General features: G+C 45.2%; 1 protein-coding gene across 2 annotated transcripts; it reads left to right on the top strand.

Moving 5' to 3' along the window:
• Nucleotides 1-23,847, top strand: LOC115122372 (E3 SUMO-protein ligase PIAS2-like). 2 transcript variants are annotated; one of them, XM_029651577.2, is made up of 13 exons: nt 1-144; nt 3,920-4,332; nt 4,673-4,760; nt 5,065-5,115; nt 5,232-5,322; nt 14,114-14,248; nt 14,384-14,489; nt 14,589-14,662; nt 14,848-15,008; nt 15,382-15,515; nt 21,000-21,192; nt 21,371-21,507; nt 21,989-23,847. In XM_029651577.2, exons 2-13 carry the CDS (start codon nt 4,221-4,223, stop codon nt 22,222-22,224), a joined length of 1,518 nt encoding a protein of 505 aa, XP_029507437.2. In that variant the 5' UTR covers nt 1-144; nt 3,920-4,220; the 3' UTR covers nt 22,225-23,847. The 2 variants fall into 2 exon arrangements, with proteins under 2 accessions (XP_029507437.2, XP_029507436.2); XM_029651576.2 differs by having other exon boundaries at nt 3,920-4,347.
• The last annotated feature ends 2,368 nt before the right edge of the window (nt 23,848-26,215 follow it).

Genomic DNA, 26,215 nt, shown 5'->3' with positions numbered 1-26,215 from the left:
CCAGCTGGTGGAGGTAATGCAACCATTAAACATTGGCTGCCAGCCGCCGTTAAACCCCATAGAAGAAGAAACCCCCCCCGGTCACATGACGTGGAGGTCTCCGGTCCGACCGACGAGAAAGTGGCGGAATTTAAGGCGCTACGGGTAGGCAAAAAATATATATATATATATATATATATATAATGATAGGCTGCTGCACAAGGGTTGATTTCGCTATTTTGTTTTTTAAAATAAATGTTTCGTGTCCGTTTAAGGTTTACAGGCGCTGGACTTTCCTTTATGTAGCAGGGGTGGGGGGAAACATGTATAAACTGTGGAATGAGGCATGTCTGTTTTACCTAGTTAACATGCCGCTTCCTAACAATTAGCCATCGGGTTAGTAAAACCAAAGTCACTAAATTGTTTTATTAACTAGCTAATATAGTTAAACATTTGTTTTACTGCATATAACAGGCAGCATGTTATCTGTTACCTAATATGAACATTCAATGTGTGGACTAGCATAGCATTAGCATAGTATTAGCATAGCATAGTATTAGCATAGCTAGATACGGACAGCTGTTGGCTAACTACATATGGGTATAAAATAAGTCCGGGTACTTCTAGGGGATTTTTTAGCTTGTAGACAAGTTTTTTTTTTTTGTCCGCCATTATTTAAATTTGGTAAACATTACTGTAATAGAATAAGCAATATAAGGTACTTTAGTTAGCCACATGTAAGCTAACTTGTATAGCAGCTAGTTAGCGAGCTAGCCAACGTTTAACTAGCCACCAATCGAGTCAGAGGTGTATGTATTACACCGATTCTGTTGCGAAACGTTTTGCAAACAGATAAAAATAAAATACAAACAGTTTACTCATCGCTGTAACGTTACCTAAAAAGCTGTTAGGTTCATAAATGGAAGTTTGTAGAATATTTTTAATTGTATGGTTTCCATGCGTTGCCATGCCAATCTGAATTGTCTGCAAAGTATGTGGCACAAACTTGCCTATGTCTATAAATGATCTCTTCTTCCATGCTCCTAAAGTGGAGTGAAATCCCGACTTTATCCAGTATTTTTATTTTATTAAACTCGTCCCGCGTAAATTCGAAATGTTATTTACGGTCCTGACAGGGCGATTCGTTTCTTCACGCGGTACCGGGATTCAATGCTGCTGTTCCTGAATTTGATTGTTGTATTTTGCCTCTCAACGTATCAATACCGTAGTCTGCTTCATATGAGGCTTTATTAAACTTTCTTCCTGTAGCAGTGATTATCTATAGTATTCTTCTGTAATTATTATATCTATATTATTATCTGAAAGAGGCTTTGCTATTAGCCTGTCTGAGGGGTTGTCTTTGTGAGAGCGGTAAAACCTGAGGCCTTAAATCCGGTGGATTTGATACAATAGTGGCATTAAAAACAGTGAGCGGAGTATGAGCATTTATTACATATTCCGGCTAAGGCTGACATCCTAAATACTAGTTCAACATTTTTAAAATTCATTTAATTTATCACCACTGCGTCGTCACCTAGTGAGGAAGATGTGTCATCCAACGCGGTTAGTATTATGGTTTGGAGAGATTTTAGCCTGGTCGAGGATAATGAGGATGAAGTCCTGTAAAGCAACAAAGTGAGGTCGTTTGATCAGATTGAATGGTGCGTGTAGTAATCAGCTATATTGTATGCAGAGACCGTGGTATGAGTGAAGCGAGGTTGTAGATAACATTATCCTAAACAATGGAGCTAGACAGAATAATCTATGTTTATGCGGTTGGCGCCATCTACGGGATGTTACGTGGGTGGACCAGTTACTGTTCTCCCTCCAAAACGTGTTCACAAATAGAAACGTCAACTATTACTAACTATACAGTATATTCCTGGTAAAAAGTCCATGTAATGTAACAACCCAAATTGTGCTCTTTTAGTCTACATTATTCTACACATTCGGCTAAAGGTTGTTGAAATAGTCAAATCATGTTTTCCTAGCCATCAACCATTTGGCCAAATGATAAAACTGAACTGCATGACAAATCAAGGAATAACAAAAGTTATTTGACATTGATTCTGTTTTATTTCAGACATGGAGCCCAGTTATACATTTACATTTAAGTCATTTAGCAGACGCTCTTATCCAGAGCGACTTACAAATTGGTGCATTCACCTTATGACATCCAGTGGAACAGTAGTGCATCTAAATCTTTTAAGGGGGGAGGGGGGGGTGAGAAGGATTACTTTATCCTATCCTAGGTATTCCTTAAAGAGGTGGGGTTTCAGGTGTCTCCGGAAGGTGGACCTAGCGAGACCAATACATTTCCAGGGGTTTTATTCTTATTAAGTTGATTAACTTCTGTGTTTGCCCCCCATTGCATTCTTAAAGGTAAAATCATGGCATCGGTGCTCTTCAGGTCGGAGCTCTAGAACGTTTGAATACCAAGTTGGACGACCTTTCAAATACATTTTCCCAGTTATTTTGAAATCTCAGAAGTCGGAGGTTCTTTTGAATCCGGCATTATAGTGAATGGATTAGGGAGTTTTCGCTTGTTAAATTAAAACAAACATGGCTGTCACCATAAAGAATGTAGCTGCTGTTCGTTTAGCTGACACACATTTTATTTTTTAAACAACATTACATTAGTCCCTTGTGCTCACTAGAGATGTGGTATATTGTAAACAAGTCTAGCTGTTAGGTAGCTTACTTGTGTTTTTTCTGTTTGTTGCTACTGTACCAATCACATATTTGATCACAAAAAAAACCACGATCACAAACATGTGATCGTACGCGTCAAAAGGGTTAAAAGGAGACACGACTGAACTACAACTTCTGTTTTAAGAACAAAATGGAACTCGACCGCGTTTGCCGTAAACGGTTTCTGTTGCAAAATGTTTTGCAACAATAGGAGTAATGAATACACCCCAGATGCGTTATTGGTCTCGCTAGGTTTGCTAGCTGAGTTGATCAGTTGTTAGGACAGGGCTCCAACCCTGTTCTTGGAGAGATACCCTCCTGTAGGTTTTTGCTCCAACCCTGTTCTTGGAGAGCTACCCTGCTGTAGGTTTTTGTTCCAGGTTGGAGTGTGAAACTACAGGAGAGTACCTCTCCAGGAACAGGGTTAGTTAAAACCTACAGGATGGTACCTCTCCAGGAACAGGGTTGGAGTTTGATCTGGTCTAATGGCTCTGGCCTTATTCTCAACTAATTTCAGATACTTAGCGGTCACATATAATAAGATTTGTAAGGGGAAAAAAAGGAAGTGCACGCATAACAGTGCTGAAGCATGGCCCATATACACTGTTTAAACAGACGACTAGCCTCGTCATTCCTTACACTGTTCAAACAGACGACTAGCCTCGTCATTCCTTACACTGTTCAAACAGACGACTAGCCTCGTCATTCCTTACACTGTTCAAACAGACGACTAGCCTCGTCATTCCTTACACTGTTTAAACAGACGACTAGCCTCGTCATTCCTTACACTGTTCAAACAGACGACTAGCCTCGTCATTCTTTACACTGTTCAAACAGACGACTAGCCTCGTCATTCCTTACTGTTTAAACAGACGACTAGCCTCGTCATTCCTTACACTGTTTAAACAGACGACTAGCCTCGTCATTCTTTACACTGTTCAAACAGACGACTAGCCTCGTCATTCCTTACTGTTTAAACAGACGACTAGCCTCGTCATTCTTTACACTGTTCAAACAGACGACTAGCCTCGTCATTCCTTACTGTTTAAACAGACGACTAGCCTCGTCATTCCTTACACTGTTTAAACAGACGACTAGCCTCGTCATTCCTTACACTGTTTAAACAGACGACTAGCCTCGTCATTCCTTACACTGTTCAAACAGACGACTAGCCTCGTCATTCCTTACACTGTTTAAACAGATGAACATTGCTGCCTTATATTGACATGTGTATCCTCATGTCTTCCAGAGCATGGTATCCAGTTTCGGAGTGTCGTAGCTACAAGTGTTAAAAAACACGAGGCGGTCGCAAGCACCCCCTAAAGAACGCCTTCTGCAGTCCAGCACACTATCAAGGAATTGAATCAACTGTGCCATCCCCAAGGCGGTAGTCTTCCTGACTTATCGTCCATCAAGTCAACGTTCTTCTGGGCAGAGGAAGGAGGTGAGTTCTGACCTCAGTGACCCTGGACTCTGACCTGGTCTCTGATTCACTGGTCTTGTCTGGTGATTCGCTGGTGCTTGACGAGGAGACCAATAAGGAGTTGAGGATGAACCTCCAGCAGCCCGCCCCTCTCATCCCTCCGGTCCACCCAGACGTCCAGATGAAGTCTCTCCCGTTCTATGACGTGTTGGATATCCTCGTCAAACCCTCCAGCCTGGGTCAGTGTGTCTCTGGTAAATCAATCTAGTTTGGACCTCTGCCATATTACTGGGCTTTATGTTTCTGGTGACGTGAATGATTTACTGCTAGAGTCTGATTAGGTGTCGTTTGTTCATGTTGGTCACAATCTGTCCCTTTGTTGTCTATTCCATTATTATTTTTTGAGTGTGAAACCATCCTGTAGGTCATAGGTCGAGTGATTGTTGTTGTCAATATCATTAATAGATTTCTGGTAATCTGGATACTGGCCAGGCTTGACATTACTGACTGAAGACTGTAATGAAGTGTCGTTTTTTTTTTTTTTTTGCATCATGTCACAATCTGAAGTCTTTTTTTTAGGCGCCAGTGGTGTTCAGAGATACAACCAAGATAAGTACTTCATCTTCGCCTTGACGCCTCAACAAGTCAGGGAGGTGTGCATCTCCAGGTATGGCCTCCTCGATTTCGCTTTAAAACTCCTGCTCTACTCCTACCCCTGCTCTACTCCTACTCCGCTCTACTCCTACTCCGCTCTACTCCTACCCCGCTCTACTCCGCTCTACTCCTACCCCGCTCGCTCTACTCCTACCCCTGCTCTACTCCTACTCCGCTCTACTCCTACCCTGCTCGCTCTACTCCTACCCCGCTCGCTCTACTCCTACCCCGCCCGCTCTACTCCTACCCTACTGAGTCTTCCTGCAGCATCCCATAGTAGTTCTGTTTCTAATTGTATTGGTTGTGCTTTCTTAAAGGGACTTTTTACCAGGCGGCAGAAGAGACTATATGGTTCAGATACAACTGAGGTGAGAATGTAATGAATGTGGTTCTAGTGCGCATGTAGACGCCTCGAGCCCCAGGAACAGATTTACTAAGAAACTGCTTTCTGGGACATGTTTGTCTTTCTGCTCCCTTTTTTTAGGTTCTGTCTTTCAGAAACCAGTTGTCCCCAAGAAGACAACTACCCAAACAGTCTCTGCATTAAAGTCAATGGGAAGCTGTTCCCCCTTCCGGTATGTACTGGTTTCTCAACTGATCTCGGACCAGGTTCCTACTTTCCATGTTATCTTGTTCATTATAATCTAAACAGAACAACTGATCCTAGATCAGCACCGTCTATTGTGAGACTATTTGTGAATATGGGCCCTGATATAATTCATAAACATTATTTTATTTCTATGCGGTTATATGAATAACATAAGAAACTTAATTAAAAAAATGTTTTTAACAGCTTGCATGGTGCGGTAGAATTCCACGTTATTTAACTGTCAGCTGTTGTAGCCACCACCAGAGGGCGTCTTTGAGAAGTGCCGTTATTGACATGGCTCGGTGCTGTAGGTTTATTTTTTATTTTTTTATTTCACCTTTATTTAACCAGGTAGGCTAGTTGAGAACAAGTTCTCATTTGCAACTGCGACCTGGCCAAGATAAAGCATAGCAGTGTGAACAGACAACACAGAGTTACACATGGAATAAACAATTAACAAGTCAATAACACAGTAGAAAAAAAAATGGGCAGTCTATATACAATGTGTGCAAAAGGCATGAGGAGGTAGGCGAATAATACAATTTTGCAGATTAACACTGGGGTGATAAATGATCAGATGGTCATGTACAGGTAGAGATATTGGTGTGCAAAAGAGCAGAAAAGTAAATAAATAAATAAATTAAAAAAACAGTATAAAAACAGTATGGGAATGAGGTAGGTGAAAATGGGTGGGCTATTTACCAATAGACTATGTACAGCTGCAGCGATCGGTTAGCTGCTCGGATAGCTGATGTTTGAAGTTGGTGAGGGAGATAAAAGTCTCCAACTTCAGCGATTTTTGCAGTTCGTTCCAGTCACAGGCAGCAGAGTACTGGAACGAAAGGCGGCCAAATGAGGTGTTGGCTTTAGGGATGATCAGTGAGATACACCTGCTGGAGCGCATGCTACGGATGGGTGTTTATCGTGACCAGTGAACTGAGATAAGGCGGAGCTTTACCTAGCATGGACTTGTAGATGACCTGGAGCCAGTGGGTCTGGCGACGAATATGTAGCGAGGGCCAGCCGACTAGAGCATACAAGTCGCAGTGGTGGGTGGTATAAGGTGCTTTGGTGACAAAACGGATGGCACTATGATAGACTGCATCCAGTTTGCTGAGTAGTGTTGGAAGCCATTTTGTAGATGACATCGCCGAAATCGAGGATCGGTAGGATAGTCAGTTTTACTAGGGTAAGCTTGGCGGCGTGAGTGAAGGAGGCTTTGTTGCGGAATAGAAAGCCGACTCTTGATTTGATTTTCGATTGGAGATGTTTGATATGAGTCTGGAAGGAGAGTTTGCAGTCTAGCCAGACACCTAGGTACTTATAGATGTCCACATATTCAAGGTCGGAACCATCCAGGGTGGTGATGCTAGTCGGGCATGCGGGTGCAGGCAGCGATCGGTTGAAAAGCATGCATTTGGTTTTACTCGCGTTTAAGAGCAGTTGGAGGCCACGGAAGGAGTGCTGTATGGCATTGAAGCTCGTTTGGAGGTTAGATAGCACAGTGTCCAATGACGGGCCGAAAGTATATAGAATGGTGTCGTCTGCGTAGAGGTGGATCAGGGAATCGCCCGCAGCAAGAGCAACATCATTGATATATACAGAGAAAAAAGTTAATCCAAGATGGCGTAGTTGTCCTGTCGTATCGTCTCTTTTTCGTTTTAGATATTTTTTTCTTCGCTTATCCTTAAAACATTTTGCTAAACCTAAGCTTCCAAATACTCTTCTGCAACCCGCCAATGTAGCTACTTTCCTAACGTAGTTATATTTACTTCGGAACCGGACACTCTCAACTGAAGCTAGCCAGCTAACTACCAGCTATGCTAGCGACCATCAACTAACCTTTAGCTCGGAAAGCTCTCGCCTGTTCGAACAACGCGACGCTAACCAGAGCATAACGGACCTAATTTATTTTTTTATTTTTTTACCCCCGGATTCCCACCACAAACGGAACATCCTTCAGCTGGATCCTCGCAACTAGCCATCGAGTGTAACAGCAACCCTGGTTGATTACTCCTGGCTAGCGTTTCCACCCACGTAGCTTGAAGCTAGCCCGGCCAGAGCTCCTAGCATACTCCTGGGCTACAATACCTTGACTACGACCGGTCTATCGATATCACCGCTTGAAGAGGAATAAACAGACTCACCCCATCGCGACGTCCTCCAAAGGCTAACTCTCTAGCCCTCGCTATCTCCTTGCTTGCTAGTTCGGCACGCTAACTGCTAGCTTGTTTAGCCCAGGTCCGCTAACTACTACCTTGTTTACCCTGGCCTGCTAATCTGTTAGCTTGTTAGCACAGGCCTGCTAACCGTCCCGCCGCGTCCCAAAACGCAGTGGCCCATATGTACTCTATCTCTTCCCGATTTAAAAAAAAAAAAAAAAATGTTTATACCTTCCGGAAACTTGCCTCACCCAATGTGATACGGAATCGCTATTATCTTTATTTTTAGAACACACTCAAGAACCTCCAGAAGCTAACCAGCTAGCTAGCTACAAGCTATTTAGTCATTGTTAGTTTTCTTAACCTGGATAACACTCGCCAGCCCAGCCCCCTGCCCCATCCACCGCTGCCCCCTGGACTCTGATCACTTGGCTACATAGCTGATGCACGCTGGACTGTCCATTACCACGGTACTCCATTCTGCTTGTTTGTTTTATCTGTCGGCCGAGTTGCCTAGTCAATGCCATCTCACCTGCTGTTGTTACGCTAGCTGATTAGCTGTTGTCTCACCCACTGTTTTAGCTAGCTTTCCCAATTCAACACCTGTGTTCACTGTATGCATCGCTGTATGTCTCTCTCAAATGTCAATATGCCTTGTATACTATTGCTCAGGTTAGTTATCATTGTTTTAGTTCACAATGGAGCCCCTAGTCCTATTCCTCACACCCCTGATACCTCCTTTGTCCCACCTCCCACATATGCGGTGACCTCACCCATTACAACCAGCATGTCCAGAGATAAAACCTCTCTCATCATCACCCAGTGCCTGGGCTTACCTCCGCCGTACCCGCATCCCACCATACCCCTGTCTGTGCATTATGCCCTGAATATATTCTACCATGCCCAGAAACCTGCTCCTCTTATTCTCTGTCCCCAACGCTCTAGGTGACCAGTTTTGATAGCCCTTAGCCGCAGGACCCTCATACTACTCCTTCTCTGTTCCGCGGGTGATGTGGAGGTAAACCCGGGCCCTGCATGTCCCCAGGCACCCTCATTTGTTGACTTCTGTGATCGAAAAAGCCTTGGTTTCATGCATGTCAACATTAGAAGCCTCCTCCCTAAGTTTGTTTTACTCACTGCTTTAGCACACTCTGCTAACCCTGATGTCCTTGCCGTGTCTGAATCCTGGCTCAGGAAGGCCACCAAAAATTCAGAGATTTCCATACCCAACTATAACATCTTCCGTCAAGATAGAACTGCCAAAGGGGGAGGAGTCGCAGTCTACTGCAGAGATAGCCTGCAAAGTAATGTCATACTTTCCAGGTCCATACCCAAACAGGTCGAGCTACTAATTCTGAAAATTACTCTCTCCAGAAATAAGTCTCTCACTGTTGCCGCCTGCTACCGACCCCCCTCAGCTCCCAGCTGTGCCCTGGACACCATTTGTGAATTGATTGCCCCCCATCTAGCTTCTGAGTTTGTTCTGTTAGGTGACCTAAACTGGGATATGCTTAACACCCCGGCAGTCCTACAATCTAAGCTAGATGCCCTCAATCTCACACAAATCATCAAGGAACCCACCAGGTACAACCCTAACTCTGTAAGCAAGGGCACCTCATAGACGTCATCCTGACCAACTGGCCCTCCAAATACACCTCCGCTGTCTTCAACCAGGATCTCAGCGACCACTGCCTCATTGCCTGTATCCGCTACGGTGCCGCAGTCAAACGACCACCCCTCATCACTGTCAAACGCTCCCTAAAACACTTCTGTGAGCAGGCCTTTCTAATCGACCTGGCCCGGGTATCCTGGAAGGACATTGACCTCATCCCGTCAGTTGAGGATGCCTGGTCATTCTTTAAGAGTAACTTCCTCACCATATTAGATAAGCATGCTCCGTTCAAAAAATGCAGAACTAAGAACAGATCCAGCCCTTGGTTCACTCCAGACCTGACTGCCCTCGACCAGCACAAAAACATCCTGTGGCGGACTGCAATAGCATCGAACAGTCCCCGCGATATGCAACTGTTCAGGGAAGTCAGGAACCAATACACGCAGTCAGTCAGGAAAGCTAAGGCCAGCTTCTTCAGGCAGAAGTTTGCATCCTGTAGCTCCAACTCCAAAAAGTTCTGGGACACTGTGAAGTCCATGGAGAACAAGAGCACCTCCTCCCAGCTGCCCACTGCACTGAGGCTAGGGAACACAGTCACCACCGACAAATCCATGATTATCGAAAACTTCAACAAGCATTTCTCAACGGCTGGCCATGCCTTCCGCCTGGCTACTCTTACCTCGGCCCGCAGCTCCTCGCCCAAGCCTCTCCAGGTTCTCCTTTACCCAAATCCAGATAGCAGATGTTCTGAAAGTGCTGCAAAACCTGGACCCGTATAAATCAGCTGGGCTTGACAATCTGGACCCTCTATTTCTGAAACTATCCGCCGCCATTGTCGCAACTCCTATTACCAGCCTGTTCAACCTCTCTCTCATATCGTCTGAGATCCCCAAGGATTGGAAAGCTGCCGCAGTCATCCCCCTCTTCAAAGGGGGGGACACCCTGGACCCAAACTGTTACAGACCTATATCCATTCTGCCCTGCCTATCTAAGGTCTTCGAAAGCCAAGTCAACAAACAGGTCATTGACCATCTCGAATCCCACCGTACCTTCTCCGCTATGCAATCTGGTTTCCGAGCCGGTCACGGGTGCACCTCAGCCACACTCAAGGTACTAAACGACATCATAACCGCCATCGATAAAAGACAGTACTGTGCAGCCGTCTTCATCGACCTTGCCAAGGCTTTCGACTCTGTCAATCACCATATTCTTATCGGCAGACTCAGTAGCCTCAGCTTTTCGGATGACTGCCTTGCCTGGTTCACCAATTACTTTGCAGACAGAGTTCAGTGTGTCAAATCGGAGGGCATGTTGTCCGGTCCTCTGGCAGTCTCTATGGGGGTGCCACAGGGTTCAATTCTCGGGCCGACTCTTTATTTTATTTTATTTCACCTTTATTTAACCAGGTAGGCTAGTTGAGAACAGGTTCTCATTTGCAACTGCGACCTGGCCAAGATAAAGCATAGCAGAGTGATCAGACAACACAGAGTTACACATGGAGTAAACAATTAACAAGTCAATAACACAGTAGAGAAAAAAAAAGGGGGGGTCTATATAAAATTTGTGCAAAAGGCATGAGGAGGTAGGCGAATAATTACAATATTGCAGATTAACACTGGAGTGATAAATGATCAGATGATCATGTACAGGTAGAGATATTTGTGTGCAAAAGAGCAGAAAAGTAAATAAATAAAAACTGTGGGGATGAGGTAGGTGAAAATGGGTGGGCTATTTACCAATAGATTATGTACAGCTGCAGCGATCGGTTAGCTGCTCAGATAGCTGATGTTTGAAGTTGGTGAGGGAGATAAAAGTCTCCAACTTCAGCGATTTTTGCAATTCGTTCCAGTCACAGGCAGCAGAGTACTGGAACGAAAGGCGGCCGAATGAGGTGTTGGCTTTGGGGATGCTCAATGAGATACACCTGCTGGAGCGCGTGCTACGGACCCCTACGAGTCCTGTTCACTGTAGCTGTTGTAGCCACCACCAGAGGGCGTCTTTGAGAAGTGCCGTTATTGACATGGCTCGGTGCCGTAGGTTTAAGAGTCCTGTTCACTGTAGCTGTTGTAGCGTAACTTACTTATTGGCATAAAGGCCTACTTTATAAGGCTACATGAAGCATACAAGTCATCCATATCTTTAAATACAGTCAAGCATTTTAGTTATATAAAAAAAAAAAAAATCACAACGGGAACCTTTAATTAAACAATGAATAAACCGTAACATGTCGGCTAAAGCGATAGAATTCGCGACTGTTTTTAATATTGGCTGTGAGACTTTAAATCGTCTTTTTGTTAGAACACACTGTGGGATTGATTATAATTTATTTTAAAATTATTGTATTCATTGTGTTTATAATGTTAGAAATGTTGCTTAATTCAATTATTAATATTACGGTGTTTCTATTCCAAGACTAACAAAAATGCATTTTACAGTAGCCTATGTAGGCCTCAGGGTTTCCATTAGGTCAATATGGCGCTGTACAACGTGACCTGGTCAGGAGTAGGCCTAGGTTACGAAGTGACTGAGTCAAGAGCAAAATGATCCTAACATTTCCACACCCTAATTCTAGTCTAACCAATACCCAAACAGAGATTCCGTGAAAAATAAAAATCTCATTGATTTATCAAGACCAATCACCATGCTTGTCTCAGAGTAGCGCGAAACGGTGCTGAAATAGTTGACCACACGCGGGTTGGTTATTGCTTTAAATCCTATTGTAACAATTGGATGATTTTGGGTGTTTCAGTAAGCAACAATTTGTTGCCTTTTATTAGCCTACTTTATTCCAATATTTCTGTCATTCATTGATGTTTATTCCCACAGTAATTCGTTATGGGTCCATCCAGATGAGGTTAGAAGACGGTGCATGTGGTGGGCTATGCAAATCAAATCAAATGTATTTATATAGCCCTTCGTACATCAGCTGATATCTCAAAGTGCTGTACAGAAACCCAGCCTAAAACCCCAAACAGCAAGCAATGCAGGTGTAGAAGCAGGGAGATGGGTGAAGTGACATGCCTGTCAAACATCTATTTAATACATTTTAAAGTCCCTCAATTAATCAAGAGGTTATTGTCCTGTTGATAGCCCATCACGGGTGGATGGCTTCTTTTGTATTGAATAAATTTATTAATTTACCATTCTCAGAGTGGAAACATTGTCTGCAATTGTTCACAGCCTGCTACACTTAATGAAAAAATATATATATTTTCAAAATGCTTTCAAAAAAATAACTAGTGAAGAAAGTTAATCCTCTACATACAATAAAATGTGTATTTAAATATAACAGGATATTATTAAAGTGAGAAGTGTTTGTTCTGACTGCCATTTGGTACAAAATGCACATCCCTACAAATGAAAACGGTCTGATCTCCACAAAAGCCACGGAGAAATAAGTTAAATTTGTAATACTAACTTGTGGTTGCCATGGTGAATAATCCAATAATTAATGTTGGTAGGAAACATCAGAGTTTACCGGAATCTCTAAATGAAAATACTGGCAGATCAATACATGCCTTCGTAGATTTAATACAATTTTAGTGGACTCTATATTAATATCTAAGGGGCTTTTATACAATTTATTAATGCAGGTTTAATAATTCATATATTTCTACGGGTTGATGCATTTTTTCGTTGGGGCAAATCTGGTCTGTGATATTGAGTTAGAAATGTAAATCTTTGGAGTACTTAAGTATCGAATACATTGCAAGTTTGCCCTTTTTTTTGGCCATTAGGCTAAACTTTACAATAGAACTCAACTCTGACCACATCCATTAGGCTAAACTTTACAATAGAACTCAACTCTGACCACATCCATTAGGCTAAACTTTACAATAGAACTCAACTCTGACCACATCCATTAGGCTAAACTTTACAATAGAACTCAACTCTGACCACATCCATTAGGCTAAACTTTACAATAGAACTCAACTCTGACCACATCCATTAGGCTAAACTTTACAATAGAACTCAACTCTGACCACATCCATTAGGCTAAACTTTACAATAGAACTCAACTCTGACCACATCCATTAGGCTAAACTTTACAATAGAACTCAACTCTGACCACATCCATTAGGCTAAACTTTACAATAGAACTCAACTCTGACCACATCCATTAGGCTAAACTTTACAATAGAACTCAACTCTGACCACATCCATTAGGCTAAACTTTACAATAGAACTCAACTCTGACCACATCCATTAGGCTAAACTTTACAATAGAACTCAACTCTGACCACATCCATTAGGCTAAACTTTACAATAGAACTCAACTCTGACCACATCCATTAGGCTAAACTTTACAATAGAACTCAACTCTGACCACATCCATTAGGCTAAACTTTACAATAGAACTCAACTCTGACCACATCCATTAGGCTAAACTTTACAATAGAACTCAACTCTGACCACATCCATTAGGCTAAACTTTACAATAGAACTCAACTCTGACCACATCCATTAGGCTAAACTTTACAATAGAACTCAACTCTGACCACATCTATCAGTAGTCTAACGTCACCAAAGGACTCCCGTGTTTCAGAAACTTTTTTATATAGACTCACTATTCCACTCTGTGGTAAATAAAGACCGTTTGTTATTTACAGTGATTTTATTTATGTTTTTTAGAGGGAGAGAAACCAAAAGCCCACTGTGCCTATTTTTCAAAATTGTCAGTCCACATATCAAGTGTAATTGAGCCGTTTTGTATTTACCCAAGTCCCCTCAACTCCAGGACTGCCGCCAGCTAATACATTATTTTCCTGATGCAGAACTCTAGTGGCAGAGAGGAGAGATTTTCAGACTAAAGCATTCACACCTCCATTAATTTCCACAGTTTATACGACTGATAAATCGGCGTTCGAACTCCCTCTTGTGATGGTGTGGTGCAACGACAGAATGCCACCATCTACCACTAACGGTCGCAGCATAAGCTCAACTTTTTTAAAGGAAAGAACTTCATGAAAAAGTTTAACGCAGGGTCTACTGTCATGTTTTAGGGTTATGCCCCTCCCCCTAAAAATGGAGTGGAACAGAAGAGACCAGGGAGACCTCTAAACATCACCTCATTGGTCAGATTGTCCTCTGCAGTACCCAATCAGATCTCTATAACGTGGGCACCTGAAATCGGAAAGGTAAGCAACTAACGTTGAGGATCATCGTACTCTTCATTATTTTATTTATAGTAGCGGAAACTTTCTGCATTGTAGCCGTCATTACCTGATGTCGTTCAGACGGACACGTATAATTCAATTTCTGACTTGTTCCAGACGTACTCCGTGTTGGTGTACCTGGTGAGACAGCTCACCTCACCTCTACTGCTGCAGAGGCTCAGGATGAAGGGCATCAGAAATCCAGACCACTCCAGAGCGCTGAGTAAGCGCGCAAGACACACATGCTCATATGGTCACACGCTTGTGCTCATACACGTTACTGTGTTTAATCTATAATGCCCCTGATATCTTCGTCTCGCAGTAAAAGAGAAGCTGACAGCAGACCCTGACAGTGAGATTGCTACAACCAGTCTGAGAGTGTCTCTCATGTGCCCTGTAAGTAAAACCTGCTGGAAACGAGTGCATCTGATAGTCTGTTTGATATCATTTCATTGCCGAAAGATTTACTGATTTATTAACTCTCCTTCTACTTCTTTCACTATCCTCTCGTATCTCGTCTCTCATATCTCGTCTCTCATATCTCGTCTCTCATATCTCGTCTCTCTCCCATATCTCTCCAGCTGGGTAAGATGCGTCTGACTGTGCCGTGTCGAGCTCTCACCTGTTCCCACCTGCAGTGTTTCGACGCAGCCCTCTACCTGCAGATGAATGAAAAGAAGCCCACTTGGGTCTGTCCTGTCTGTGACAAGAAGGCCCCCTACGAGAGCCTGATCATTGACGGGTTGGTTCCTCTCTCCTAATAATTATCATCATAATACCTGGGTCTGTCCTGTCTGAGGAAAAAGGCTGCTACCTGAGCCTCCTCATCGACAGGTCAGTGAGGGGAAAACTACCGTTAGACTTCTCATTAGATGCATTTAATTTCAATAATAAAAAATATAAATTGATTTTTACAGGCCGGGTTATGGCAGCGGCAATGATCTTTTAACGTGTTTTAGCCGAGGTTCAAGAACAGCTCTGACAGGTGTAGAACTGTAGTGTTCTATGGAATGTCAAACGGAAGGTTGTTGGAACATGGAACTCTGTCCCTCTGTCTGTCAGGTTGTTCATGGATATTCTGAACGACTGTTCCGATCTGTCCCTCTGTCTGTCAGGTTGTTCATGGAGATTCTGAACGACTGTTCCGATGTGGATGAGATCAAGTTCCAGGAGGATGGGACCTGGTGCCCCATGAGACCAAGGAAAGAGGCCCTCAGTGTGTCCTCAACCTGTATCCCAAAAATAGAACGTAAGTCAAGATGTATATATTAATAGAATCGGGAATAACAATTAATCATTGGATGGAGGTATCCATGTGTTCCAGCCTTTACAATGAGCCCGTCACTGCTGTAAATATCTACTAGTGATGTGGGGGGGGGTCCATGTGTCAGTTATTATTATTGTTATTATTGGACTATATTATATCAATATTTGACTTCAAGTGTCGATAAGATGTGCTGTTCCTAGTGCGGAGCCTCTACGTTTGGGTTCATTTGATAGGAGGTTCCTAGTGCGGAGCCTCTACGTTTGGGTGCATTTGATAGGAGGTTCTTAGTGAGGAGCCTCCTCTACGTTTGGGTTCATTTGATAGGAGGTTCTTAGTGCGGAGCCTCTACGTTTGGGTTCATTTGATAGGAGGTTCTTAGTGCGGAGCCTCCTTTACGTTTGGGTTCATTTGATAGGAGGTTCTTAGTGCGGAGGCTCTATTTGGGTTCATTTGATCTCTGCAGCAGTCATAGTGAGTAATATGTTTGGAACATCGCCGTGGTGACGCATACTGTGCAGTAGGGGGGCGACGCATACTGTGCAGTGCATACTGTGGTAGGGGGCGCATACTGTGCAGTACTGTGCAGTAGGGGGCGACGCATACTGTGCAGTAGGGCGGTGTCGCCGTGGTGACTCATACTGTGCAGTAGGGGGGTGACGCGTACTGTGCAGTAGGGCGGTGTCGCCGTGGTGACTCATACTGTGCAGTGGCGGGGTGATGCGTACTGTGCAGTAGGGCGGTGTCGCCGTGGTGACTCATACTGTGCAGTAGGGGGGTGACTCGTACTGTGCAGTAGGGCGGTGTCGCCGTGGTGACGCATACTGTGCAGTAGGGGGGTGACTCATACTGTGCAGTAGGGGGGTGACGCATACTGTGCAGTAGGGCGGTGTCGCCGTGGTGACGCATACTGTGCAGTAGGGGGGTGACGCGTACTGTGCAGTAGGGGGGTGACGCGTACTGTGCAGTAGGGGGGTGACGCGTACTGTGCAGTAGGGGGGCGACGCGTACTGTGCAGTAGGGGGGCGACGCGTACTGTGCAGTAGGGGGGCGACGCGCACTGTGCAGTAGGGGGGCGGCGACGCGCACTGTGCAGTAGGGGAGCCTCCTTTACGTTTGGGTTCATTTGATAGGAGGTTCTCAGTGTGGAGCCTCCTTTACCTTTGGGTGCATTTGATAGGAGGTTCTTAGTGAGGAGCCTCCTCTACGTTTGGGTTCATTTGATAGGAGGTTCTCAGTGTGGAGCCTCCTTTACCTTTGGGTTCATTTGATAGGAGGTTCTTTACGTTTGGGTTCATTTGATAGGAGGTTCTTAGTGCGGAGCCTCTGTTTGGGTTCATTTGATCTCTGCAGCAGTCATAGTGAGTAATATGTTTGGAACATTTGATAGCAGAGGGGGTTCTTTACGCATTGTGGTTCATTTGATAGGAGGTTCTTAGTGAGGAGCCTCATACTCAGCAGTAGGGTTTGGGTTCACTTTGTGGGTGACGGAGGTTCATACTGTGCAGTAGGTGGGAGCCTCTACGTTTGGGTTCATTTGATAGGAGGTTCTTTACGTTTGGGTTCATTTGATAGGAGGTTCTTACTGTGAGAGCCTGACTCATACGCAGTTGGGTTCATTTGATAGGGGGAGGTTCTTGCAGTAGGCGGAGCCTCTGTTTGGGTTCATTTGATCTCTGCAGCAGTCATAGTGAGTAATATGTTTGGAACATCGTACTGTGCAGTAGGGGTGACGCCTGTGCAGTAGGGGGGTGACGCGTACTGTGCAGTAGGGGGTGACGCGTACTGTGCAGTAGGGGGTGCACTGTGCAGTGGGGGGGGGCGACGCGCACTGTGCAGTGGGGGGGCGACGCGCACTGTGCAGTGGGGGGGCGACGCGCACTGGCGGCGCGACGCGCACTGTGCAGTGGGGGGGCGACGCGCACTGTGCAGTGGGGGGCGCACGCACTGTGCAGTGGGGGCGGCGACGCGCACTGTGCAGTGGGGGCGGCGACGCGCACTGTGCAGTGGGGGCGGCGACGCGCACTGTGCAGTGGGGGCGGCGACGCGCACTGTGCAGTGGGGGCGGCGACGCGCACTGTGCAGTAGGGGGCGGCGACGCGCACTGTGCAGTAGGGGGCGGCGACGCGCACTGTGCAGTAGGGGGGGGCGACGCGCACTGTGCAGTAGGGGGGCGGCGACGCGCACTGTGCAGTAGGGGGCGGGCGGCATACTGTGGGGGGCGACGCATACTGTGCAGTAGGGGGCGGCGGCGACGCATACTGTGCAGTAGGGGGCGGCGACGCATACTGTGCAGTGGGGGCGGCGACGCATACTGTGCAGTGGGCGCCGTGGCGACGCATACTGTCCAGTAGGGGGCGACGCATACTGTGCAGTAGGGGGCGATGCATACTGTGCAGTGGGGGCGGCGACGCATGGGGGGGCGACGCATACTGTGCAGTAGGGGGGCGACGCATACTGTGCAGTAGGGGGGCGACGCATACTGTGCAGTAGGGGGGTGTCGCCGTGGTGACTCATACTGTGCAGTAGGGGGGTGACGCATACTGTGCAGTAGGGCGGTGTCGCCGTGGTGACTCATACTGTGCAGTAGGGTGTTAAGGAAACCTTTTGTACTTTGTATTCAGAGAAGCTTTTCAGGAACACTTTATTTCATGAGGACAGGATTTACCGTTTCTGAGATCTCATTTTCAAGTGATTGACCTGTCCGTTAACCTTCAATGTTAATCCGTTGTCAATAATGGCACCAAATCAATGAATACATTTTGTCTAGTACCACCACCACATCACACAGCGGTCACCACACCCTTTCTCACAATCTAAACAGCAACACAGAAGCCTACTAGTCTAATACCAGTTTGTCTAAACTAGGTCGACACCTGAGTTTGGTTACTTTGTGATGCTGTTTGGTGTTGATGAGTCACTCTGGTGATGGGAGGATAAACTGCAGCAAATAATTAGCCTTGGAGACAGTGAATTAGCGTCCTGCTAGCCAGCTACACAGAAGAGACAGTGAATTAGCGTCCTGCTAGCCAGCTACACAGAAGAGACCTGAATTAGCGTCCTGCTAGCCAGCTACACAGAAGAGACAGTGAATTAGCGTCCTGCTAGCCAGCTACACAGAAGAGACAGTGAATTAGCGTCCTGCTAGCCAGCTACACAGAAGAGACAGTGAATTAGCGTCCTGCTAGCCAGCTACACAGAAGAGACAGTGAATTAGCGTCCTGCTAGCCAGCTACACAGAAGAGACAGTGAATTAGCGGCCTGCTAGCCAGCTACACAGAAGAGACATGAATTAACGGCCTGCTAGCCAGCTACACAGAAGAGACATGAATTAACGGCCTGCTAGCCAGCTACACAGAAGAGACAGTGAATTAGCGGCCTGCTAGCCAGCTACACAGAAGAGACTGAATTAGCGGCCTGCTAGCCAGCTGTACAGAGGAGACAGTGAATTAACGGCCTGCTAGCCAGCTACACAGAAGAGACATGAATTAACGGCCTGCTAGCCAGCTACACAGAAGAGACCTGAATTAACGGCCTGCTAGCCAGCTACACAGAAGAGACATGAATTAGCGGCCTGCTAGCCAGCTACACAGAAGAGACAGTGAATTAGCGGCCTGCTAGCCAGCTGCACAGAAGAGACAGTGAATTAGCGGCCTGCTAGCCAGCTACACAGAAGAGACAGCTGTAGCCAGCTACACAGAAGAGACAGTGAATTAGCGGCCTGCTAGCCAGCTGCACAGAAGAGACAGTGAATTAGCGGCCTGCTAGCCAGCTGTACAGAGGAGACAGTGAATTAGCGGCCTGCTAGCCAGCTGCACAGAAAGATGGATGGGACACATTTTTAATTCACTGGTATTTAGCTATGTTTTTATCTATTGTAGGGCTGTAGCTACTGAGTTCTGGTGGTTTTTAATCAGTCAATTCTGTTCTGCCACTCACCTGGCTCGTTGCCTCCGCAAACGGCGTCAGGGATTCACTTACAGCTACCAATCTAGCGCTCGCAATGGAGCTCGGGTGGCAAGGTGAATTTGGACCAACCCATGCCTCTACTCTGTTATCTGCTCTTTTTCTTGGTCTCTCTGAGAACAATGACCGAAGGAAAAACACCCTCGGGACTTCCCCATCCTTCTTGGCAATACAATGTCACATCTATCTTATTCTGATAGGTTGAGGAATACCCATCGCAAAGAGAGAAATTAGGAAAACAATTTTTGGCGTGTTTCGCAGAAAGCGTTGTGGAAATATTCAGTCAATAATATTTCAAATACCGGCGCCTCAGTTCAAATAGACTAATATACTAAAGTAATATAATAGATGTAATGTAATATACTAAAGTAATATAATAGATGTAATATACTATAATAGATGTAATGTAATATACTAAAGTAATATAATAGATGTAATATACTAAAGTAATATAATAGATGTAATGTAATATAATAGAATAGATGTAATATAATAGAATAGATGTAATATACTAAAGTAATATAATAGATGTAATATACTATACTAAAGTAATATACTAATATACTAAAGTAATATAATATAATAGATGTAATATAATAGATGTAATATACTAGATGTAATATACTATAATATATGTAATATACTAAAGTAATATAATAGATGTAATATACTATAATAGATGTAATATACTATAATAGATGTAATATACTAAAGTAATATAATATAATAGATGTAATATAATAGATGTAATATACTATACTAAAGTAATATAAGCTGAGCTGGTTCATGAAGTAACTGCCTATCCAGCCTTGACACTTCTTAAACAGGTTTCATTCTCCATAGTAACTCCTCTTTATGTTAATGATTCATCCCCTCTGGCATTTAGCCACCATTTATCTTTCTGCCGTGCACTCATTTCTAGTTTGGTTTCACATTCGGGCGTATAAAAATCAGAACCATAACACTCCCCAGACAGGTGCATGTCTAATGGTATCTAAATGACCTAAATGTCTAATGGGCACACATGTTCTAGAACATTCCCAATAGGCGTAACCGTAGTAACAGTAAATATTAGGCCATAGCACAAAAATAAAGAGACATGTCCACTCCTCAGACGTAGACACACACACAGGGTGCCTTCATCCTGCTGACTCCTATGAAGTGTATATAATGGGCACGTGTGTACTGGGAAATGTCCAATGGGTGTCCCACAGATTTTAACCTTCTTAGCACGGCACCACCTCTTATGTTTTGGCTTCAATATCGGTAATATAACGCACAGTATTGGGATTTACACATGGTTAACAACTGCCACAATGTATTCACATTTCTGGTGTTAGAAGGCGGGGTTAGAAGGCGGGGTTAGAGTACTTCCTGTGGAATTCTCCCAGCGCATGTTGAGTCACTTAACACCCCACACATAGAATTGCAGAATTTCTTAACTACAGTTTAACCCGTTGATTAATACATTTTAAACCCTAATCTCGTCCGCCCCCCCTCCAGCGCGTCAGTGTGCGGTGGTCCCTCCCCACAGAGAGCCCAGCTCGACCAATAAGAAGGCAGACGTGATCGACCTGACCCTAGAGAGCTCGTCAGAGGACGACGACGAGGAGGAGGAGGAAGAGGAGGACCCTGACCCGCCACTCAAGAAGCGATGCCTCTACATGTCCAAGACCGAGGAGGTGCACGCCAAGGGGTGAGTTACCTAGCGGGGGGTGTAGTGTAACTAGCGGGGGGTGTAGTGTAACTAGCGGGGGGTGTAGTGTAACTAGCGGGGGGTGTAGTGTAACTAGTCTTTGATTGGAGGTCATATTGACCCCTTAAATCAACCACACGATGAAGCTGTGTCTCTGATCTCTGTTTCTAATCCTCAGAGTGTTGTCCTATCAGCCGTCGACGGTGTGCCTGCCAAACGCCCTGGACACATCATCCTACCTGACGAACTCACTAGCCGACTATACAGTCCCCTTCCACCACTCCACCCTGTCCACCGTCCCTACGGACATGCAGGGTAAGTCTCCCCGTCCCTACGGGCCTGCAGGGTAAGTCTCCCCGTCCCTACGGGCCTGCAGGGTAAGTCTCCCCGTCCCTACGGGCCTGCAGGGTAAGTCTCCCCGTCCCTACGGGCCTGCAGGGTAAGTCTCCCCGTCCCTACGGGCCTGCAGGGTAAGTCTCCCCGTCCCTACGGGCCTGCAGGGTAAGTCTCCCCGTCCCTACGGGCCTGCAGGGTAAGTCTCCCCGTCCCTACGGGCCTGCAGGGTAAGTCTCCCCGTCCCTACGGGCCTGCAGGGTAAGTCTTTGTTTCCGTAATCAGGAGGGAATATGCATTGAAGTGAATCCTGGAACCAGTATTTCTGGCAAACCTTGTTTGAAGCTTTGACCTCTGTCCTGCCGATCAAACTATGACATGCTTTGTCTAAATGTCTGGTAATGGCCTGTGAGTTCAGAGGAGGAGTGTGACACCATCTTTTCCGCCCCCCCCTCTCACCTAGGTCTGGATCTGTTCTCGCTGATCCAAGGTGACCCGCAGCATTACAGAGCTCCCATGTTCCTGGATAACCTGACCAGCAGCCTGCAGGGTGCCACCACTAGCGCCGGCCTGGTGTCCTCTTCTAGCCAATACGACACCAGTTCCCACCTCTTCTCCACCTCTGCTTACCAAACTGGGGTTATTACCGGGGGAGGGGTAGGGTCCAACAGCATCTCAGACATCATCTCATTGGACTAATTCTCTGGTCCCTGTGAGCTCATTGGACTGATGGTCTTGTCACTCACAGGAGCCTTCTATCAGAAACCTTCAATTGGCTGTGTCCTGAAATGGAATCCTAATCCCTATATAGTGCACTACTTTTGGCCGTACAGCAGAAAGTAGTGCACTATATATGTAATAAAGTCTGCATCAGAAATGGCACCATGTCCATAGGCCTTCACCACTGGGACAGACTGTGGCCTTCACCACTGGGACAATAAATATACATTCCTTTCGCCAGACCCCTGCTTTGTAGGTCAGAGTTGATGAAAGGATAAGAAAGTTAGAGGCCCCACACCTAGACTCCACGTTGACCTGAGGTGGTCGCCTCACCCGCAGACTCCACGTTGACCTGAGGTGGTCGCCTCACCCGCAGACTCCACGTTGACCTGAGGTGGCCGCCTCACCCGCAGACTCCACGTTGACCTGAGGTGGCCGCCCCACACCTAGACTCCACGTTGATCTGAGGTAATGAGGAACAGAAGATTGCCTTTTCTATTGGATGAACTGACATGGAAGTGGGACTATGGTTGACGGTGTGGATTGTTTGAAACGGTTGTGTGTCAGTACCTAGGAGGAGTCATCCCAAGGCAGCTCATTGTTTTACTAACTAACTAGGTGTTCAAGGAGCAACACTATGTTTAAAAACCCCATTGTACGGTACATTTGGAGTATTCCTACCCCATTGATTAAATATTATGTTACAGCCTAAATTCAGAATGGATTCAATTGATGTTTCTCCCCCCTGCCCATCTACACACAATACCCCATTAATGTCAGTGAAAACATATTTTTAAACATTTGTGCAAATTTATTGAAAATTAAAATACAAAAATAAATAATTTTCATAAGTATTTTTACCCCTGAGTCAATACATGTTAGAATCAGTCTTTCTGGGTAAGTCTCTAAGCTCTGCTGGATTGTACAATATTTGCACATTTGTTCTTTTACATTTTTTTTTTTTTCAAGTTTTGTCAAGTTGGTTGTTGATCATTGTTTGACAGACATTTTCAAGTCTTGCCATAGATTTTCAAGCAGATTTGTCAAAACTAACTCGGCCACTCAGGAACATACACTGTCTTGGTAAGCAACTCCAGTGTATATTTGGCCTTGCGTTTTCGGTTATTGTCCTGCTAAAAGGTGAATTAGTCTCCCAGTGTCTGGTGGAAAGCAGACTGAACCAGGTTATTGTCCTGCTAAAAGGTGAATTAGTCTGTTTGTTGGAAAGCAGACTGAAACCAGCTCTCTTCCGTTTATTTATTTTTTTATCTTCCTTGCAGTTGACAAGCATACCCATAACATGATTCAGCCCCCACCATGCTTTAACATATGAAGAGTGGTACAGAGTAATGTGAGGTGTTAGATTCACCCCAAACGTAACACTTTCTATTCAGGACATACACTTTTATTTCTTTCCCACTTTTTTGTTTGTTGCAGTATTACTTTAGTGCCTCTTATTGCAAACAGGATGCATGTTTTGGGAATATTTTAATTCTGTACAGACTTCCTCCTTTTCACTGTCATTTAGGTTAATATTGTGGAGTAACTACAACGTTGATCCATTCTCCTACCACAGTCATTAAACTCAACTGTTTTAAAGTCTCCGCTGGCATCATGTCCTCCCTCGACTGAGTTAGGAAGGACACCTGTCTCTGTAGTGACTGGGTGTATTGATACACTGAGTTAGGAAGGAGGCCTGTCTCTCTGTAGTGACTGGGTGTATTGATACACTGAGTTAGGAAGGACGCCTGTCTCTCTGTAGTGACTGGGTGTATTGATACACTGAGTTAGGATGGACGCCTGTCTCTTTGTAGTGACTGGGTGTATTGATACACTGAGTTAGGAAGGACGCCTGTCTCTCTGTAGTGACTGGGTGTATTGATACACTGAGTTAGGAAGGACGCCTGTCTCTCTGTAGTGACTGGGTGTATTGATACACTGAGTTAGGAAGGACGCCTGTCTCTTTGTAGTGACTGGGTGTATTGATACACTGAGTTAGGAAGGACGCCTGTCTCTCTTGTAGTGACTGGGTGTATTGATACACTGCCTGTCTCTCTGTAGTGACTGGGTACACTGAGTTATCTGTAGTGACTGGGTGTATTGATACGCCTGTTAGGAAGGACGCCTCTCTGTAGTGACTGGGTGTATTTGATACGCCTGTCCTTTGTAGTGACTGGGTGTATTGATACACTGAGTTAGGAAGGACGCCTGTCTCTGTAGTGACTGGGTGTATTGATACACTGAGTTAAGAAGGACGCCTGTCTCTTTGTAGTGACTGGGTGTATTGATACACCTGTCTCTCTGTAGTGACTGGGTGTATTGATACGCCTGTCTCTTTGTAGTGACTGGGTGTATTGATACGCCTGTCTCTTTGTAGTGACTGGGTGTATTGATACGCCTGTCTCTCTGTAGTGACTGGGTGTATTGATACACTGAGTTAGGAAGGACGCCTGTCTCTTTGTAGTGACTGGGTGTATTGATACACTGAGTTAGGAAGGACGCCTGTCTCTCTGTAGTGACTGGGTGTATTGATACACTGAGTTAGGATGGACGCCTGTCTCTTTGTAGTGACTGGGTGTATTGATACACTGAGTTAGGAAGGACGCCTGTCTCTCTGTAGTGACTGGGTGTATTGATACACTGAGTTAGGAAGGACGCCTGTCTCTCTGTAGTGACTGGGTGTATTGATACACTGAGTTAGGAAGGACGCCTGTCTCTTTGTAGTGACTGGGTGTATTGATACACTGAGTTAGGAAGGACGCCTGTCTCTCTGTAGTGACTGGGTGTATTGATACACTGAGTTAGGAAGGACGCCTGTCTCTTTGTAGTGACTGGGTGTATTGATACACTGAGTTAAGAAGGACGCCTGTCTCTTTGTAGTGACTGGGTGTATTGATACACCTGTCTCTCTGTAATGACTGGGTGTATTGATACGCCTGTCTCTTTGTAGTGACTGGGTGTATTGATACACTGAGTTAGGAAGGACGCCTGTCTCTCTGTAGTGACTGGGTGTATTGATACACTGAGTTAGGATGGACGCCTGTCTCTTTGTAGTGACTGGGTGTATTGATACACTGAGTTAGGAAGGACGCCTGTCTCTTTGTAGTGACTGGGTGTATTGATACACTGAGTTAGGAAGGACGCCTGTCTCTTTGTAGTGACTGGGTGTATTGATACACCTGTCTCTCTGTAGTGACTGGGTGTATTGATACGCCTGTCTCTTTGTAGTGACTGGGTGTATTGATACACTGAGTTAGGAAGGACGCCTGTCTCTTTGTAGTGACTGGGTGTATTGATACACTGAGTTAGGAAGGAGGCCTGTCTCTTTGTAGTGACTGGGTGTATTGATACACTGAGTTAGGAAGGAGGCCTGTCTCTCTGTAGTGACTGGGTGTATTGATACACTGAGTTAGGAAGGACGCCTGTCTCTTTGTAGTGACTGGGTGTATTGATACACTGAGTTGGAAGGACGCCTGTCTCTTTGTAGTGACTGGGTGTATTGATACACTGAGTTAGGAAGGACGCCTGTCTCTTTGTAGTGACTGGGTGTATTGATACACTGAGTTAGGAAGGACGCCTGTCTCTCTGTAGTGACTGGGTGTATTGATACACTGAGTTAGGAAGGACGCCTGTCTCTTTGTAGTGACTGGGTGTATTGATACACCTGTCTCTCTGTAGTGACTGGGTGTATTGATACGCCTGTCTCTCTGTAGTGACTGGGTGTATTGATACACTGAGTTAGGAAGGACGCCTGTCTCTTTGTAGTGACTGGGTGTATTGACACACTGAGTTAGGAAGGACGCCTGTCTCTTTGTAGTGACTGGGTGTATTGATACACCTGTCTCTGTAGTGACTGGGTGTATTGATACGCCTGTCTCTCTGTAGTGACTGGGTGTATTGATACGCCTGTCTCTCTGTAGTGACTGGGTGTATTGATACGCCTGTCTCTCTGTAGTGACTGGGTGTATTG

Source organism: Oncorhynchus nerka, linkage group LG27, assembly GCF_034236695.1.
Source record: "Oncorhynchus nerka isolate Pitt River linkage group LG27, Oner_Uvic_2.0, whole genome shotgun sequence".
NCBI lineage: Eukaryota > Metazoa > Chordata > Actinopteri > Salmoniformes > Salmonidae > Oncorhynchus > Oncorhynchus nerka.
The sequence above is the reverse complement of the archived record's forward strand: the minus strand, read 5'-3'. Positions and strand labels throughout refer to the sequence as shown.